The sequence below is a fragment of the Quercus robur genome, chromosome 2 (assembly GCF_932294415.1).
Source record: "Quercus robur chromosome 2, dhQueRobu3.1, whole genome shotgun sequence".
NCBI lineage: Eukaryota > Viridiplantae > Streptophyta > Magnoliopsida > Fagales > Fagaceae > Quercus > Quercus robur.
Genome location: NC_065535.1, coordinates 66,122,108 through 66,140,688, shown reverse-complemented (window position 1 = coordinate 66,140,688; position 18,581 = coordinate 66,122,108). Strand labels below are relative to the sequence as shown.

Here is an 18,581-nt window from a genome sequence, read left to right as displayed (position 1 = left end):
GTGATAAGCTTTGTTTGGATTATCATGAGCTTCAATGCCTAGGCCAATGTTCCAATTATTTTTTGTAATTTGAAACTGAGTGTGTGTGTGAAAGAAAAAAAAAAAAAAAAATATATATATATATATATATAAATATATATACACACACTATGAAGTTTAATTTTTGCAGTTGGGAAGTTTGATAGTGGGTTGTGTATCGGTATTGGGATCTGACGGTGCTTTTGTCTCACATTGTGTTCTGATACTGTCGTATAGAGATTAGAGAGAATGTCTATCTGCTTTTTCCTTCTTCTTGTTTGGATGCCAGAATTGCTTATCCTTGTTTTGAGGTAATAATAATTTGACCTAGAAACAAAAGATATTGGATAAAAATATTCATTAAGCATATATTTGATACTAACAAAAATATAAATAATTTTTTTTAACCATTACTTGTTTCCCAATTTTTCTTCAAGTAATTGCTTGTTAGGTATATAGTAATAGGAGTATGTACTTGGAACAGTACGTGAGATAAAAGAGTACTTATAAGATTCATTAATCAGGATTATCTTTTGTTTAAATTTAATTTTAGGCTTATGTTAATGGGTGTCATCATGCTTCTATTAAGGAGGAATTTATTGGGTTACTACATTGGAAAGCAACAAAATCAAATAAACAAAGGAATGCGGTGCTTGTTAAGGATGTACTAAAGTGGGCCCCATTTAATAAATAAATAAAAAGACATAAAACTAATCTTTTTGGTTATTTTAATATTTTTTTCTCCATACAAAGTTGGCCCTACAATGAAAAAAATGACATAAAACTGCAGAAAAAGACAAAAAATAGTAAAAAAAAGTCAAAGATTGTTGTTAACGCACCGTAACACAACCCATAAACAAATACTTTTTTAACCAACCTATGTATGTATTTGATTGCATTCAAAAAGTTGATTGATTGTAATAAAAAGTTTAGCCTTAACCATTGCGTCTAGCCACTTGTAAATTGCACCCTCAACTTAAGAGCACTAGCATTGAAAAATGCTAAAGTCATATTTAAGGCATTTTTAACATTTTTGAGGATAAAAGTACTTGCATCAAACAATGCTAAACCACACTATTGCAAAATTTTTTGCAATAGTGCTACAGTACAATTCTAAACTTAGAATTGTACTGTAGCACAATGGTAAAAGAAAAAAATATATTTTATTCCATCCAAACCGCTGAACTTTCTCTCTCCACTATCACGGTACTTCAGTGCTCTTCTCTCTCTTCTTTGTTCTGTTTCTCCATCTGCTCTCGCCTCTCTTCAGCTCTCTCCTCTCTTCAGACCCAAACAGCATACTCCTCCCAACATCAACATCAACATCACACACCATGTGGATTCGCTGAAGCTCAACCAATTCACCCTCACCCATCTCCATTGCCGACGCTTCACACGGCGTCTCATCTCAGACCCATCTCCAAATCCCGATTCACCCTCACCCTCAACCGATTTAATCAGACCCATCTCCAAATCCCTTTACCGATTCACCCTCACCCTCAGCCGAATCCCTTTACCGATTCACCCTCACCCTCAACCTCAACCGATTTAATCAGACCCATCTCCAAATCCCTTTACCGATTCACCCTCACCCTCACTCATCTCATAAACCCAACACTCTAGATAGTACCCATTTAACTCTTCACTCTATCACTCTCTCTTCAAACCGACACTCAAGGTTCAACTAAGCTCCGTCGGTGTGGGGGATTCAGCTCCATCGGTGTTGGTGCTAACTGTAAGGTGGGTTTTGATAATGTATTAGAGTTTTTTTGTTTGTATTTCTTTTCTCTCTCTGCAAGAAAAAGAGGGATTCAGCTTGTGTTTGTGTTTGGGTTTTGATCAAAGATTTGTTGTTGATGTTTGCAGAGATTCAACTTCATCAACGACGGGTTTTCGCTCTCTGGCACGGGATTAGCATCATAAAAAAATTTGCTCAGGTTCATCTTCCATACCAGTAAGTTTCCCTCTCTATCTATTTCTCTCGCTTCTCTCTTTTCACTTTGTTTCTGTTCCCCTTTGGATGGATGAAATGGGAATATTCCTGATAATTTTGTGATTAAAGTAACTGAATTTGTATAGAGGTTAAGGCATGCTTTGTATTGGATCTTAGCAATGCGTTAAGCTGAATTTTTTATATAAGTTTTTAGTTTAACTGGGAAAGAATGAAAATTTAGTACGTGGGTATGGTTCAGGATACTGTTGTTAATTTGTAGATACTAAAATGGGAACTTTTTGACAAGTTTGTGATAAAAATAACTGATATTTGTAACTTATTCTGAAGAAAAAAGATGTAACTGAATTTTGAATAGATGTTAGGGCACGCTCTGTTTTGGAGCTTAACTCTGTGTTCAGCTTAATTTTGGATATGTAAGTTTCTATTGAATTGGGAAAGGATTAAAAATTAGTGGTTGGATATGGTTCAGACTAGCATTGTAAATTTTTAGATGCTAAAATGGAAATAATTCCGGGAATTTTGTGATAAAAGTAACTAAACTTGTTTAGGGGTTAGGGCACACTTTCTTTTGGAGCCTTTTTATTTTTATATTTATAGTTTTTTGATAAGCAGAAATACGGGTTGGAGGCTTAGAGCTTTGCTCTTTGTTGAGCTGAATTTTGGATATAGTAAGCTTGTAGTTGAATTGGGAAAGGGTGGCAAATTAGTGGTTGGATATGGTTTAGGCTGATTTTGTTAAGATTTGGATTCCGAAATGAAAATATTTCTGACAATTTTCTGATAAAAGTAACTGAATTTGCTAGGGATGGTAGAATGGTATGCTGTGCAGAAAATGACTAAAGGGTCAGGACTTAGGAGATATAATAAGGCTCATTCAGTATAAAGAGCATTAATAGATTATATGCTATGAGTTAGCTTCTTTCTGAGGTAGGCCTTGAGCATTCTCTTCAAGGTTCAACTAATTATATGAGTAGTTTCTAATTGTTGATGATACTAGGTGCACCTGTGAGACAGATAGAGAGAGTATAATATAAAGGATAACTATTCTATAAAGACATTGGCATATACCCAATCACACATAGTTTCATATTCAATAACAGATTGAGAATAATTTTTTTTAATAAAGAGATCATGGATTGATTTCTTCACTGCTCATTTAACAAGTAATCAATTTCAAAAAATTTACTTTTAAAGAATGAGATTATTATTTTTTGGATTGGTATGATAGGATTTGGACTTATGGGGTTTGCTCTATATTCTTTACCATTGTGCCAAGACATGGATTGGTTTTTGATGTATACAAGATGCTTTAAATATAAAAATATTGATGCATGATCTTGCTATAATATAGATGCATTGTGCAAGAATTTCAGATATTGGTTACTCCATAGAGTACACCTTGTAGAGTATTAACTTCAATTGTGGGTTGGAAATAGCTTACCTTGGAAAGTCTCTTGTGGTTGAATCCCACCTAAACCAAAAAGGAATCCATTGTTGTCTTGGGCTAATGATAGAAAGCAATTATTATGAAACAAACGCCATAGGTTCAATTCTTGTATCTTTTTTTTTTTTTTAGACTTTTTGCACCTTTGGGTCATAGAAGAATAAGGAGCTGTGTATCCGTAGTTTATTGAGATAATTGTCGAGTTAGAAGAACTGGAGAGGGGGAACTAGCACGAAGAATCAGATTGAGAGTGTTGTTAGAAATATAGCTTCAATACATGGGTAGCTACTAAAGTACAGTATGCACGAGTAATCAGATTGACAGTGTCGTTAGATTGACAATGTAGCTTCAATATATGGGTAGCTTCAGATTGACAGTGTTGTTAGAAATCAGATTGACAGTGCTTTTTTTTAAAAAAAACTGAAGTACAGTACACAAGTAGATTCTAAGATGCACAGCTACCCGAAAATAAAAACAAGCAAACGGATCTATTTTTTTTCCTCCTTCGGGATAAGTAGTAGTACAACCCCATTTTGCATTTAGTCCATTATTTTCACTTTCACAATACTACACATTGCTGCTCACATATGTAAATATTAGCTTATATTGATTGTAAAGATACAAATAAGAATTGACTTCATACACTAATTTACTTCATATACTAACTGTTTTAAGTTCCCTGTTTAAAAGGGATGGTTTTACAAGAACACATTGAACAATATGGTAATTACTTACAAGGGGATTCCGATTTTGTGGAACCATTTTTAAGTGGGTCTCAAAATCCTTCAATGCCCATCCAGCCTATACCGGAAGTTGAAATTGTCACCCCTAATCCAACAAAACGTGGTGGCAACTTCAGTGTAGATGAGGACCTCCTCCTCATCGCTGCATGGCTTAACATTGGCATGGATGCTGTGCATGGTACTGATCAAAAGGGTGATAAATTTTGGGAGAAAGTGTGGGAGTTTTTTTGCAAGAATAATACTTATGGAACCACACGTACTAGTACCTCCCTATCAAGTCGATGGGGAAATATTAATAGGGAGACAAGTAGGTTTGCTGGGTTCATGGCGAAAGTTGAAGCCCGAAATAGAAGCGGTACGACTGATGAGGACAAGGTATCAATTATATTGCCATAGTGTCAAGATATTAATTTCCTTTATAGTTTCAAGACACTAATTATTTTATTAATTTTTAAAAAATTTAGTTGAAAGAAGCAAGGGATATATATCAAGCTACACCAAATTCAAAAACCGGCAAAAAGGTAGCTTTTGCTTTTGAACATTGTTGGGTTGTGTTGAAGAACCAACCAAAGTGGAGTATGCTTAAGGAAAGATCAAAAGGGCTCCCTCAAACTCAAAGTTCAGTCAATCAAGTTGATAGCAATGATGATGATACAGTGGTGCTAGAGAGACCAATTGGTCGAAAAGCCGAAAAGGCTAAGCGAAAGAGGATAGATGGTGATAAGGGCTTTGATGATTATTTGGAAAAAAAATTGCGCTATATTGAAGCATCACATGAACAAGACAAAGAGGCTCTTCGCATCAAAGCGGAAAGGCTTCGTCTTGAAACTATTAGGGAGGAGGGAAGAATAATGACTATGGATACAAGTAGCATGAATGACAAGGAAAAACTTTATTTTGAAAATCTCAAGGATCAAATCCTTGCAAGACAAGTTGGGTTTGACCCAAGGAACATGTAGATGTCTTGTCGTAACCTTATTGTGGTAGTAAATTATTTTAGGGTTGGGGTTTGGCATATGTAGATGCCATTTTGGTAGTGGCTTATTTTGGTAGTGGCTTATTTTGAGCATAAGTTTGGAACATGTAGATGATGTATTGTTCCAACTTGATCAATTGGCAGTAGGTTGTGCCACTTATGTAATCACATCATTTTTGCGTATATAAAAAACTTATGTATTTTCTATGTTTGATATCATATCTTCTACCAATTGGTTGTTCCAACTTTCAGTTTTTTTTTTTTTTTTTTTTTGTCAGTTTTATACTTCTGTTTAATTTTTTCTGATAGTTATTTGCTTGCTGGAATGGGCTGCCCTAAAGTTAGAGGAGTCTAAGAAAAGTCATGTAGTCAGAAGTTAAAGTCTGCGGATGCAGCAGTTGCTGCAGCAAATAGTAAAGATAAAGGTTCTGAGAATAGGTACAGTAAAAGTTAAGATGTTTGATGGAACTGTGCAAACCTTGGTAATGAAAGATTTACTTAAGCTTGGAAGAAATGAGAGATAATAAATTATGGAAGTTACTAAAATTGTTTTTGGAGGTGATGAAAATGAAATGAGAGAAAACTTTCAAGAATTTGTACAGTTGAAGTAGGAAAGCCAAGTGAAGCAAAAGGCAAAGAGAAACCTTTAGTTAATTAGAATATCACATAGAAAAGATAATCATGGATGGAAAAAGCGTAAATTCTGTGGAGATAGAGTTGTCACCGCCATATATTATGTGACGTTGTGAATAACTGGAAAACACCAACCATCACAAACCAAGAAATTAAACTTTAAACCCAAATTAGAATAGAATAAAGAAGAAATTTAAAGAAATTGTTCAAATCCTAAACTTTAAACGTTCAAATTTTTAAACTCAAATCAGAAGTTCAAATATTTAAAGTTTAAACCCAAATAACGAAAATAACTTTGAAGCCAAATCTATTGTTCAAAACTTTAAAGAAATTGAGCAAATAAACTCAAAACGAAACCACTCGATCATTCAAAATGTTAAGAAATCAAGTAACTAGAAGTTGCTGGAAAGTGCCTATGGTGTTTAAGTTGGTTGAATAGTAATATTTAATACTAATTAATAAAAAAATTATTCATTCAACCATGGGTTAGAACTTGATGAAGAGAATTTTCTTAGATTTTGGAATGTTCTGTTAACGGATGAGTGTTATTTTGTTAAGTTTTGGGATACAATATCATTCCACTAAACCTAAGGAAATTTTTGTAAATTATCCTCTCTTTTTCTTTTTTCCAGTAAAATTAAAATTCTAAAATGATTTATTTTTTTAATGAATCAATAATTCAATCTTTGATTCCTCCGAAAATAATGGGCTGCCACGGAATGAAACATTACTTCCAAAAAAATTGAGAATTTGGCCCAAATTTGTATAATACTCTTTATATTTTACTAATATATACTATTTATTCCTATGTCTTTCTGAACACACACACCTCGTTAAGGCCCATGAGTCTTATTTTATGTTTAGATTCATTTTCCTATTTGATTTAAAAGTTCTAAAGTACTTTTTGTTTGTTGGAGAGTGTCCACTTTTGACACGTCCATTTTTTTAAAAATGGATAATACCTGTGCCCAGGCAGAACCTTGATCAAATGACCAAATAACAAATATAAAATTATGTTGTGTAAAAGTACCTGCAGCTGCAGATTCTGAATTTTCACCACTGAAATAGCATTCTTTTTTCTCCTTGACATAAGCTCTAACTTCTTCACTATAAAGATCACTAATAAAAACACATGTGCATAGAATCTTCAGCCATAATGTTCAGTAGAGGATAGCACCAACATGCAGTACCAAATAGAGAGAATGAGTTTCAGACTTGGAATGGTGGGCAATGCTAAGTTTCTTAGAGTAAGCTAGGGGTGTTTCAACTCTTCAAGAGACAAAATCTTGGAAAATGCCTCTCATGCTTTCTTTTTGATAATCAAAACTGACTACAACATGCACTAACTTGTCAATTTATAGTTACACAAGAATGCATGCCATTGGCTAACCCCACAACAGCATTACCATAATCTGTAGGAGCTGTAATGTAGTCTGTTTCCTTTTTTTTGATGTTCATGTTTGTATGTTAGAAAACTTAGCTAATTATCTAAGTTTCTAACAATTATATCCTCTCCACCTCCAAAACATTCAACTTTCCCACAAATTAGTCACTCTTTTTATAATATCCTCACTGCACTGTTAGTAAGTGTGAAGGCATAAACTTGCACCTAGTTGTTGTCACATAATACACTTTAACAAGTGTGTTTAATTTTTTTGGTAGCTGTCTATGTGGCTGTTTATTGATGTTTATGTGGCTGTTTTATGTCTATTTCAGTGGCAGAATTTGTCAAAATTTGTTATGGGGCTGTTTTGATGTTGTTTTAAGCTATTTCAGTGTGTTTAATTTTTTTGGTAGCTGTTTACTGCTGTTTATGTGGCTGTTTTATCTTTTTTTTTTTTTCTTTTTCTTTTTGTTTGGCTGACTAAAGTAGATATCATTCAGTTTTATGTTCTCTAACACTGTTGTCTTCAAGGTTGTCTCTATGGGTCGCTCTCTTTTTAAAAAGTTGCTTTTTGACGACTCAGACGAGGATGAAATAATGAGGCGAATTCTTAAAGGTTCAACAGTACAACGTAAACGTCGTCGGTATATCGAACGTGATCGTTTGGCAGGCCATAAAAGACTTTATCTCGACTACTTTGCTGACACACCAGTATATCCTCCTAATTTATTTAGGAGGAGATTTCGGATGAGTCGATCCCTTTTTCTCCGTATTCAATCTAGGGTAGAAACTTATGAATCTTATTTTATCCAAAAAAGAGATGGTGCCCAAAAATGGGGTTTATCTTCTCTTCAAAAGATAACAGCTGCACTTAGGATGCTTGCGTATGGAGTTACAGCTGATTTTATGGATGAGTATGTGCGGATTGGAGAATCCACTGCAATGAAAAGTCTAAAAAAATTTGTTAAAGCGGTGGTTGATATTTTCTCCAAGGAATACTTGAGGTCTCCAAACAACGACGATATTGCTAGACTTTTAGCCAATGGGGAAAAACGTGGATTTCCAGGGATGCTAGGGAGCATTGATTGCATGCATTGGAAATGGAAAAATTGTCCAGTTGCATGGAAAGGTCAGTACTCTGGTCACATTCATGAGCCAACCATTGTTTTGGAAGCAGTGGCATTTTATGATCTTTGGATATGGCATGCGTTTTTTGGGTTACCTGGGTCAAATAATGACATTAATGTATTAGAACGGTCTCCTATATTTTCTGAGCTCGAACAAGGACGTGCTCCTGCGGTTAATTACTCAATAAATGGTCATGAGTATAAAATGGGATACTATCTTGCCGATGGCATCTATCCGAAGTGGTCAACATTTGTTAAAACAATTCCATATCCACGAGAACAAAAAAAAAAATTATTTGCACAAGCCCAAGAGGCGAATAGGAAGGATGTAGAGCGTGCATTTGGAGTTCTTCAAGCGAGATTCGCAATTGTGCGTGGACCTGCAAGATTTTTCCATGCTGAAACGCTCCAAGACATCATGAAAGCTTGTGTAATTCTTCATAACATGATCGTTGAGGATGAGCGAGATGTAAACGAAGCGGTGGAATTAGATTATGAGCAAATTGATGACAATCCTACCATACAAATGTCACGGGAGAACACAAATACATTTACGGAGTTCATTGAAACCCATCAATGTATTCGAGACCGTAAAATTCATTCTCAACTTCAAACAGACCTCGTTGAGCATTTATGGCAATTACAAGGGGAGTTGTAGGAACTTAGTAAGTGTGTGAGTTATGCTTGTGGTGTTTTATTGTAATTTGACATATATACGAGTCTTATAAAGACAAAATATATAGTTATGTATGTGGATTGCATTTATATATATGTATGTGGATTTTTAAAATTGGCAGGTTGCATGTATATATGTATGTGGATTTTTTAAGTTCGTAGGTTGAGTACATTGATATTTGGCAAGTTGCGTATATATGTGTGGATCATTAAAGTTGATATCTGGCAGGTTTGCTCTCAAAAAAAAAAAAAAATGTGGCAGGTTCTATGTGTGTGTGTGTGTGTGTGTGTGTGTGGATCATTAAAGTTGACAGGTTGAATACATTGATATTTGGCAGGTTCTTTGTGTCTTGCCCCTTGGCCAGCTTCCAGATCTTATTAGAGTTTATTGTTTAATGGAAGTGTAATTTTCCATCTTTCCAAAGTGTATTATACTCTCCTGAAAGTTACAGTGGTGGTTGTTCCTGTTTTCTGGTATCACCTACCATTAAGGACCAACAACAAATTTGGCATCTTGGTATAGTGATTGTGGCTGTCCTCATAAAATTTGGTTGTCATAAAGTTTATTGTGGTTGTCATAAATTTGGACCGAAAACAAATTTATGCATTTGATTGTGGCTGTCATAAAGTTACGTTACAGTGGTGGTTGTTCCTTGTTTTCTGGTATAGTGATTGTGGCTGTCATAAAATTTGGCATCTTGGTAAACTATGGTGCTGTATTGTATTGTATAAACTATGGCATCTTGGTGTTGTATTGTCGCCTGTATTGCCTCTGCATTTCCTGAGTTTTTGTGTATGAATTGGTGATGAAAGAACTGAGGATATATTTTATAACCTGTATTGATCACTTCTCATTCTTTTATCTAATAATGAATTTTTACCAGTCAGAGGTCCTTGTCACTAGATACATATATTTCAGTCTTGAAAGTGCAAATCAAAGGCAAGATTAGGTGCAGTGTTATTGTTTAACGTTATAATTATATAAGATAAAAGTAGGTTTGATGCTTGTAGATACAATTCAGTCGTTAAAAGTTGATTGCCACTTTTTCTCTCACTACTCTCTAGTCAAATGGAATGGTGGTATTTGCAGGAAATTAGTGGCTGAGATATTAATGTTACCGTTGGAATAGTCATAACTGGAAAAAAAATTATAGTTGGAAAGCCCAGGAAAATGTTACCGTTGGAATAGATGCTTAGCTAAAAAAAAAGTGATGATGTGAAAGAAATAATAAAGAAAGATTAAAAAATAATATTTTAATGAAAAAGTAAAATAATAGAGTTTTTTGATGTAGGGTGTATTGTAAAATGGTATGATATAAGTGATAAAGTAACTTTTTGAGATGGTAAAATAGGATAGCATAGCATTCTTTGATGCTGATGCTCTAAGAACCTAAATTTTGTTCAGAAGGTTAGGTTGCATTCCAAAAATTAGGTTAGTCTCAAAGTACCCATCCCACGACTAATTAGTTGCAATCCCAAAACCATTGAATATCATCTTGTTGCATGGTGTTGAGGTTCAACTTTTCTTCTAGAGATTGTACCAGTATGTTAGCCTTTTCCCTTATAATTTGCTAAACATGGGTAAAATAAAAAAATAAAAAATAAAAATAAAAATAAAAATCCTTGTAACTTATAAGATGACTAATTTGTTCATGCTTATTAAATTTATGTGCTCATTTGAAGTTTGAAATTAATTTTCGTTCTTTCAAAACTATAGTGGGATGTAGACTGTTGTCTGCTACAATACTCTGAACAATGTTGAGTTACTTTCATATTCTCTACTTCTTGTTGTTGTGCTTCTTCTATAACCAAGTGAAGAAATAAAAGTGTTCTAAATGATTGTGATTTGTGAAGTAGTGTCAATTATATATATATATTGATTTTATTTTATCTTGTGATGGGGAAAAGAAGATAAGGGGTTGTTACATGGCTTCCAGTTTCTTTTCTAAATTGGCCATTCTGTTGTCAGCAAATGCTGAAGGATGTACTAAACGTTGATTGATGAACAATATGCTTTGCATTTAAAGTTTGCTGGAATAAAGTGAAACGATTAAATATGTAGTTTGGTTGTCTGAAAGATCAATCTTCATGCAATGGAATGTGTATGCCCTTCAACACCATTCAAAAAAGGAATAATTCCCAACAAGTTGCTTTTTAAGATGAAAGCTTTTGTATATCTTTGTACTAGTACCCATTTCATAATGACCTATTACCAAAGAAGCTTCACTGATTTTCTTGGCAACTTGGTTTGTATGGAATCTGTGGATGTCTAACACATTCATTTGGGGTGCAAAATCTACCTGAATAAAGAACCCAACAACAAAAAAATCAAAATTTGAGCACCCATCAAAGATTTTCAGTCCAGTATGTATGCTTCATTCTAAATGCTGGTCTTGTCCTATTCAACAACAATTGATGTGCCATTACCCATTAGTATGAAGGATTTTATATACTTTTTTTTGTTTCCTGAGAAATTAGAACTATGAAGGATATTGACCCAAAAGAAGAAACTGGAGCCCCATTTTGGAGTCCTAAGCTGTCCCTTGCCAACAAGCCCAATGAGTCTTAAAATTGGCCAATAAGACAGGCCAGCCCCTATTAGTTCCATTCCAAATTTTAATCAAATGCGATAGAATAACTACTGCCTTGTACATTCACTACAAAAAAAAGTCCTATAGCCGCGTTTTTAAAACGCAGCTATAGCTCCTAAAAACATGGTTATAGGACAATTTGGCCCATAGCCATGTTTTTTTTAGCCGCGTTTTTAGCCGTAGCCTAAAACCCATAATTATAGGCTGAGGGGTCTATAGCCGCGTTTTACAAATGCCACTATAGGCAAAGACCAATGGCCACGTTTTTAGAAACATGGCTATAGGACATGCTCTAGCTGCGCTTAACAAACGTGACTAAAGATTGCTTCTCTTTTTTTGGTTTGGCTATAACTGCATTTCATAAACGCGGCTATAGGCTTTATTATTATTTTTTTTTCAAATTTTTTCCTGAGTAAATCAACCTGTTTATACATTACGAAAGTGGCTATATACATTCAAACTAACCAAACAATATATACTAATATCATCCACACTAATATTGACAAGATATGATAATGCACTAGTTAATGTTCTCATCTAGAAAAGAAAATAAGCTTTGTGGCAATTATACATGTACATTACAATCAGTTAAGTCCCTATATCCTTTTAAAAAAAAGAAAGGTTGAATCACATGCCTCATTCTCAGATATAGCCCCTAAAGGAATTGGTCGATAAGGTTCATTTATTGCATCAATTTCTCAGTCATACCAATCATTAAGTGTCTGTAAAATGTAACAAGCAGACAAGTTTACATTAGATGAGCTTGAAGCACCTATTCAATCAAAGTGGAGCCCTATTTAAATCTCCCATAAAGTGTACCTATTAGCCAGTGAGAAATGGACTAGACATCATCATGCAAACAATTGATTCGGCAACATCCTTAACATTCCAGTGAAAATTTCCTGTCATGTAAGAAAAATTGAATCACACACGTACAGTCTTGGATCTTACATGGATATTTGAGGCCAAAACTTGACAATATTTTATCAAAAGTAGGAATTAGAGATTTTTTACAATTATCACAATTTATAGGTTTTTATGTGTTTAACCAAGTGGGGACTAAGGGCGTGTCTGGTTTTACTTTAGGGGGGTTGAACAACGCTTTATCGAGGATAACCTCTTTTAGCTTAAATTGCCTAGAGTTTGGCAATTTCGCTAAAGAGCTTTAAGGGGGGCTTTAAAGCTAAAAAGAACTTGGAGACTAAAGTTGAATTTGGGACGTTTAGAAGAAAAAAAAAGGGTCTATAATTCACTGTTCTTGGTATTTAATTCTCTTTAGAGAACTAAATAGAAATCTAAAGACAACATGTAATGAAAACAACATAACCTTTTTATTAAATGTACAAGTACGCATGAAAATAGTTAAGTTCCTCAACTAAATCAAGAGAATTTCAATATGATAAGGACATGGATTCTTTTATCTCAACAATATATTTGGCATATGTGCCTATCTACACTCCAATTTCTTCCTGTCAAGTCCAAATGCATAACTTCACATGGCTAGTAGATTATGTATTGGAAAGTAACAATATATAAAATAAAATAAAATAAAATAAAACTCTAAAAACTTAAAACATGAAAGCTTGATTAAAAAAGGTTACAGATTCATACCTCCTTATGGCTAGTAGAATATGCATTCCGAGATAAATTAAAAACATTGCTTGCTTGATTAGAAAACATGAAGTACTTAAAAAAAAATAATATCATGCACTTTTTAATACCCAAACAAAACAAAAGTTACTTTATGTTGAGGTCCAAAAATCACAGCACCCAGGTTCAAAGAAATAAACACAAGGGGCCATAGAAAATGAAAAGAGGTGGTAAGCCCAAAAAACCATAAAAAAGGGGGGGCAAGCCTGAAAGCCTATGAGAAAAGAAGGAAGAAAAAGAAAAGAAGCCCAAATCAGAAGATTGGAGAAGAACCAGCGTAAAAAGAAAGCTAAGTCGGGATCCCCAGAGGCTGTCAAAGGCTCAGGATCCCCGAGACGTGTAGTACAGCCAAGAGAGGATTAAGACAGTTCAAAGGAAAAGCCAAAAGAACACAAGAAACAGAGGATAGATACGACCTTCTCAGGAACCAGAGATCCAGCAAGAAAAAGAAGAAAGCCTAGAGTGACCTCTCACAGCGCAAGTGGACGATACCTCGGGGAACTAGAATGAAGGGCTATAAAAAGGGGAGTAGCAGCAAAGAACTTTCGAACCGACAGAGTGGGATTCCGCCTATTTGAGAAAAAAGATAAAGAGGAAGGACGGCCAAAAGTTGAACCATGAGGAACGTGACATCAGAAACCAGTGCACTCCAAAATAGATAGTCAGCCATGGGCTTTCGAGGAAACAACACCAAAAGGAAGAAAAAAAATGAGAAACAAGGAAAGCTCAACCTTCTGGGCGATGAGTACAAAACGGGCTCTGGTACCTTGGGGGCAAAACAGGGGAATCAATAGTTCCCCGGGACCCTAAAAATAACACTACAAAAGGGGGGGGGGGGGGAGGATCATGAAGAAGGCAACAGAGATTACAAGAGAATCATTGAGAAAAGCTCTGTCGAGAAAAACTCAGAGAAATTAATAAATCATCTCCTGGTATCCCAGAAACAGCCACTATAGCACATACTCTGATTCAAAAAGATTCAAACTTTGCAAGTCTTAAAGGATTGAATAGCCATCTAAGTCTATAATTTTTTAGCTTACTTGAACCTTGTATCACGTCTTAGTGAGCACACTGTGATCATAATAAAAAAAATTTAATGAAGTATTTCTTATTAATTTGAGGATCCCTAACCATAACTTTGTACATTTACTGATTGTTTTGCATTACTTTTGCTGTTTTGATTGTTGCTCAATACAAATATCCTTGTTTGCTAGTTTATGCGTATTGTAGGAAGTATGCCCTGTGCACCACTTGGTTCTTAAACAGCCCTTTAGCTGCGGTGAACCAAAACCCAATCCACCAAACTATAATCATTTGGCCCAGGATCCTTGGGCCTGTGTGCTAAAGAAAAAGCACTCTCACACTTTACCATCACAAAATTCCCCATCTTGCATATATTTTCCTATAATTCCTCAGCAACCAAATAGAATGGACATGACAACATACCTGCAAGAACTCTGCTGCTATAATTTCCCGAGCACCAGCCATTTCCTCATACCTAAAACCACATAATACATCATAATTATAACTAGAAACAAAACCCCAACAAAAAAAAAAAAAAATTCTTTACATAGACCCATATCAAAATTTGATACTCTCCCAAGAAAAAAAGAAATACCCAGAAACCAAATCCCAAAAAAAAAAACCTCCTCTACAACTCAATCAATCCAACATTTCTTTATCAATGATAATATAAGTTTCGAAAATGAAATCGATCAAACGCAAAAGCAAGAACAATAATATCAGAGAGAGAGAGAGAGAGAGAGTGAGGAGAGTGAGGTTGTGAGGGAAATAGATGGGGTGTGGGACGGCTGAGTGTTGAATATGAGAGAAAGTAGGCGTTTAAGTATAACAAAGCTCTTACTATGGATCGAACTTGGGCTAACTAGTGGGAATACACGTGTCCTTGCCGCTAGAATACCCAGAAATTTCTTGATATAATTTGTACAAATTAATATTTAATATATAACGTAGAGATAGTAATAATTTGGCTGGACATATAGCCACGTTTTAAAAACGTAGCTATAGGTTAGCTATAGCCGCGTTTAAAAAATGCGGCTATAGGTCCTTAAAAAAAATTATTTGGTTGGACCTATAGCCACGTTTATGAACACGGCTATAGACTTAACCTATAACCGCGTTTTAAAAATGCAACTATAGGTTAGTTATAGCCATGTTTAAAACGTTTCTTAAACACAGCTATAGGTTCTCCTTTAAAAAAAAAAAATTACTTGACTAGACCTATAGCCACGTTTATGAATGCGGCTATAGACTTAACCTATAATCACGTTTTAAAAACGCAGCTAAAACCACTTATAAACATGGCTATAGAAAGGAAACCCATTCCGTTCTCTTTTTTCTCCTTATGTCTAGAACAAAAGATAATTGGATTCACATTGGAGCTCAACTCAAGTTGTTATTTTATTTTATTTTTTTATCAATTTTGTTGTATTTATATTGTGCAACACTAGCAGACACCACAAATGGTTGCCTCTAATGAGAGAGATGCAATTGTTATTGCTAATGCTAATGTTCTTATGATTTGCTAGGCTTAAATAACCACCAGACATCCTAGAACAATCCCATTAAAGGAAACTATTAACTTATTTGGGAACAGCTTATTTAGTTTTTTATTGAAAACTTTTTGTTGAAAGTGTGCTAAAATATACTTATACTTTTAAAAAAAAAAAAAAAAAGTTTTTAAAAAATGTACATAAAAGCTAAAAGTTGAGCTTATAAACTCTACCCAAACAGACACATAACTAAAGCCCTATAATGGTTAGAACACATGATTGATTATGACCCATCTTTAATTAAGTTAAGATAACCGAAAAATCATTATCTTCTGTCACACTCTTTTTGTTCCACTTCACACAAAAAATATCCTTTATGTCTCTGTCTATTTTATTAAATGCTAATTTTCTCCCATAAATAAATAATAAATAAATAAAACCCAACAAACCTCCACCATCCAATGGTGGAGCCACATTATAGGTTAGGGCCCCAAAATTTTGAAATATTTTAATATCCTATATCCGTTATAAATTGGTTAGGGGGGGGGGGAGGGGGGAGAAAAAATGAGATTTGGCCCCCCAAATTTGAGTTGCTCTCCAATAACATAAGAAAAAAAAAATCGGCTTTCCCCCCAGAAAAAACAAAAATAAATAGCTTAATCTTTCCAAAACAAAATTATAAAAAAACCAAAAAAAACAAAAAAACCAAAACAAAACGTTACGCAAGGATTATCCATTATTATTATTATTATTATTATTATTATTATTTTTATAAGAAGGATTATCCATTATTATTATTATTTTCCTTTTTTTATCTTTTCATTTATACATCAAATAAGTTGAGTTACAAAGTTTTTGGCTCCATTATATTTAAAATTTAATTATTTTTCTTTTTGGATTATTTTCCGCATATGTTTAGAGTAAAGTAGATAATTTGTGTATACTCATTAGAGTTTAGAAAGACATTGTTCATTAGAAAAAAAAAAAAAAAAAAAAGGAAGATAACGAGTTCTTGTTAATCTAATTGTGTATGTATGTTTTGAATTTGTCTAGACTAATTTATGAATATCATAGTTTGGCCCCCTCAAGCCAAAATTCTTGGCTCCGCCACTGCCACCAACAACCCTTGATATCATTAATGGCCATCCACCACTGCTAGGTGTCTACACCACGGCTGACCAGTTACCAAAAAAGAAACCCAATACATTCTCACCGGTTACCACCACCACAAACCTTTGCTGGCGCCACTAGGAAGAGATCATGACACCATCATTCAATCACAAAATAGAAATTATTAGAAGCCCTAAACCCGTGCAACATTTAGAGATTAGGAGAAATTATAGCTTTTCAGTCACAACTAATCATATCATTCCTGTCTAAACTTTGAGCACAGATAGATACAAACAAAAGCCCAAAACCCCTTACAAACCCGGCAGCACGCCCTCCTCACCCCTACAAATACACAATACCCAACAGCTGATGCAAGGAGAATCAAACAACTTATTTCTCATTGCAACTTTGGTACAAGCTATAGCAACAGCTGAGACAGCCATGTCAGCAGTGCAGTAGCCTGTCCTAGTGTAGTCCAACACTTACAGCAGCCTATCCTTTAGTTTCTAATGTATTTCCAAGTCAATTACTTAGAGATTTCAGATTCAGTTAAGACCTGTGTCCAAATAGCAAGCTTAAGGTTGTTATTCAACCTATACTCAGTGGATTAGCTGATTAGTTACGCATTAACCAATCAAATTTTTAGCCTTATCTCTAATTGATCTTAGCTATTAGTATCAATCAGTTGGTTGATTTTTGCGAATGAAATAAGCTTGATAGCTTTTTTTGGAACTGTGTTCTTGTTGAGATACTTATCCACCTGTGTAGTTTACTCCAATCAACTCAAATCCCTTTCTCACTAAACTAATCAATAGCCCATCACTATTTCCCTGCATCAGTTCCTCACCCTCATTTATTTATTTTTGTGGGGTTGTCATAGTTTACTTCTTTATATATATATAGTAAAAAGTAACCTCCATTGCTGGGATTTTGGTGAATAGTGAGTCAGATGTGGCTGTATTGGTTGAGCTAAATACTGACTTAACCAATGAACACTGTAAGTGTTAAGTATAACAGCTTACCAACTAATCTCCTATGCATGGAAAAATCATCGAAACTTCACCTTGATGAGCTGATAACTCAAGGTATTCTTCCATTGGAGATTTTGCTGGTTTGGAACCCAAGTCACCCGATTCAAATAGCAATTCCAAGGTATATTTTCTCTGACATACAAATATGCCTTTGGATGATCTAGCAACCTCAAGTCCTAAGAAGTACTTTAAAGGACCTAGGTTTTCAACTTGAACTTATCATGGAGAAACCGTTTGAAGGCAGTCACGGGATCTAAGTCACTGCTAGCCACAAGTGCTATAGTAGGAAAGTACTTGTGTCCATGCAGAGTAGGAATGGGAGAGGGATCCCAAATGTCACAATGAATAAGCTAGAAAAACTGAATCAGAAATATGAGAACTTTTATTAATGGAAGCCTCTTTTGCTTTGGCTAAAGGGCAGATTGTACAGTTTTGAGAATCGAGACTGCAGTGTGTAACCCCTGGCACAAGGGTAGCTAGCAATTCTAGACTACTTGTAGAAAGGGTGTCCTAACCTATTTTGCCAAAGGTTTTTACAAACAGCATCGAAATGGGTCAAACGTGAACCAGGGAAAAAAAAAACCAATCATCCCTTTTTTTTATTTGATAAAAAAACAAACCATGATCATCCAGATTATATGGCTATCATCTCCTGGGGTCAGGCCTACTGGATCATATCAGTCGGTCGCAACTTGCAACTGGATGGGAACCAGTAATAGCAGGCACCAGAAG

General features: G+C 34.7%; 2 protein-coding genes and 1 long non-coding RNA gene across 3 annotated transcripts; all 3 read left to right on the top strand.

Moving 5' to 3' along the window:
- The first annotated feature begins 1,609 nt into the window (after nt 1-1,609).
- Nucleotides 1,610-2,839, top strand: LOC126714560 (uncharacterized). Its single transcript, XR_007651627.1, has 3 exons — nt 1,610-1,758; nt 1,885-1,972; nt 2,776-2,839. It is a non-coding gene; the product is annotated as an uncharacterized LOC126714560 (long non-coding RNA).
- A 1,269-nt stretch (nt 2,840-4,108) lies between these two features.
- LOC126702095 (glutathione S-transferase T3-like) lies at nt 4,109-5,118 on the top strand. Its single transcript, XM_050400721.1, has 2 exons — nt 4,109-4,534; nt 4,624-5,118. Exons 1-2 carry the CDS (start codon nt 4,109-4,111, stop codon nt 5,116-5,118), a joined length of 921 nt encoding a protein of 306 aa, XP_050256678.1.
- A 2,574-nt stretch (nt 5,119-7,692) lies between these two features.
- LOC126702088 (uncharacterized) lies at nt 7,693-8,937 on the top strand. The gene has a single exon (XM_050400708.1). It carries the CDS (start codon nt 7,693-7,695, stop codon nt 8,935-8,937), a length of 1,245 nt encoding a protein of 414 aa, XP_050256665.1.
- Nucleotides 8,938-18,581: the final 9,644 nt, after the last annotated feature.

Bases quoted from the DNA above. Each gene is read 5' to 3' on its own strand.
- LOC126702095 (XM_050400721.1), top strand. From the start codon at position 4,109: ATGGTTTTACAAGAACACATTGAACAATATGGTAATTACTTACAAGGG. The intron at 4,535-4,623 runs GTATCAATTATA...TAAAAAATTTAG, and splicing joins GTACGACTGATGAGGACAAG to TTGAAAGAAGCAAGGGATAT.
- LOC126702088 (XM_050400708.1), top strand. From the start codon at position 7,693: ATGGGTCGCTCTCTTTTTAAAAAGTTGCTTTTTGACGACTCAGACGAG.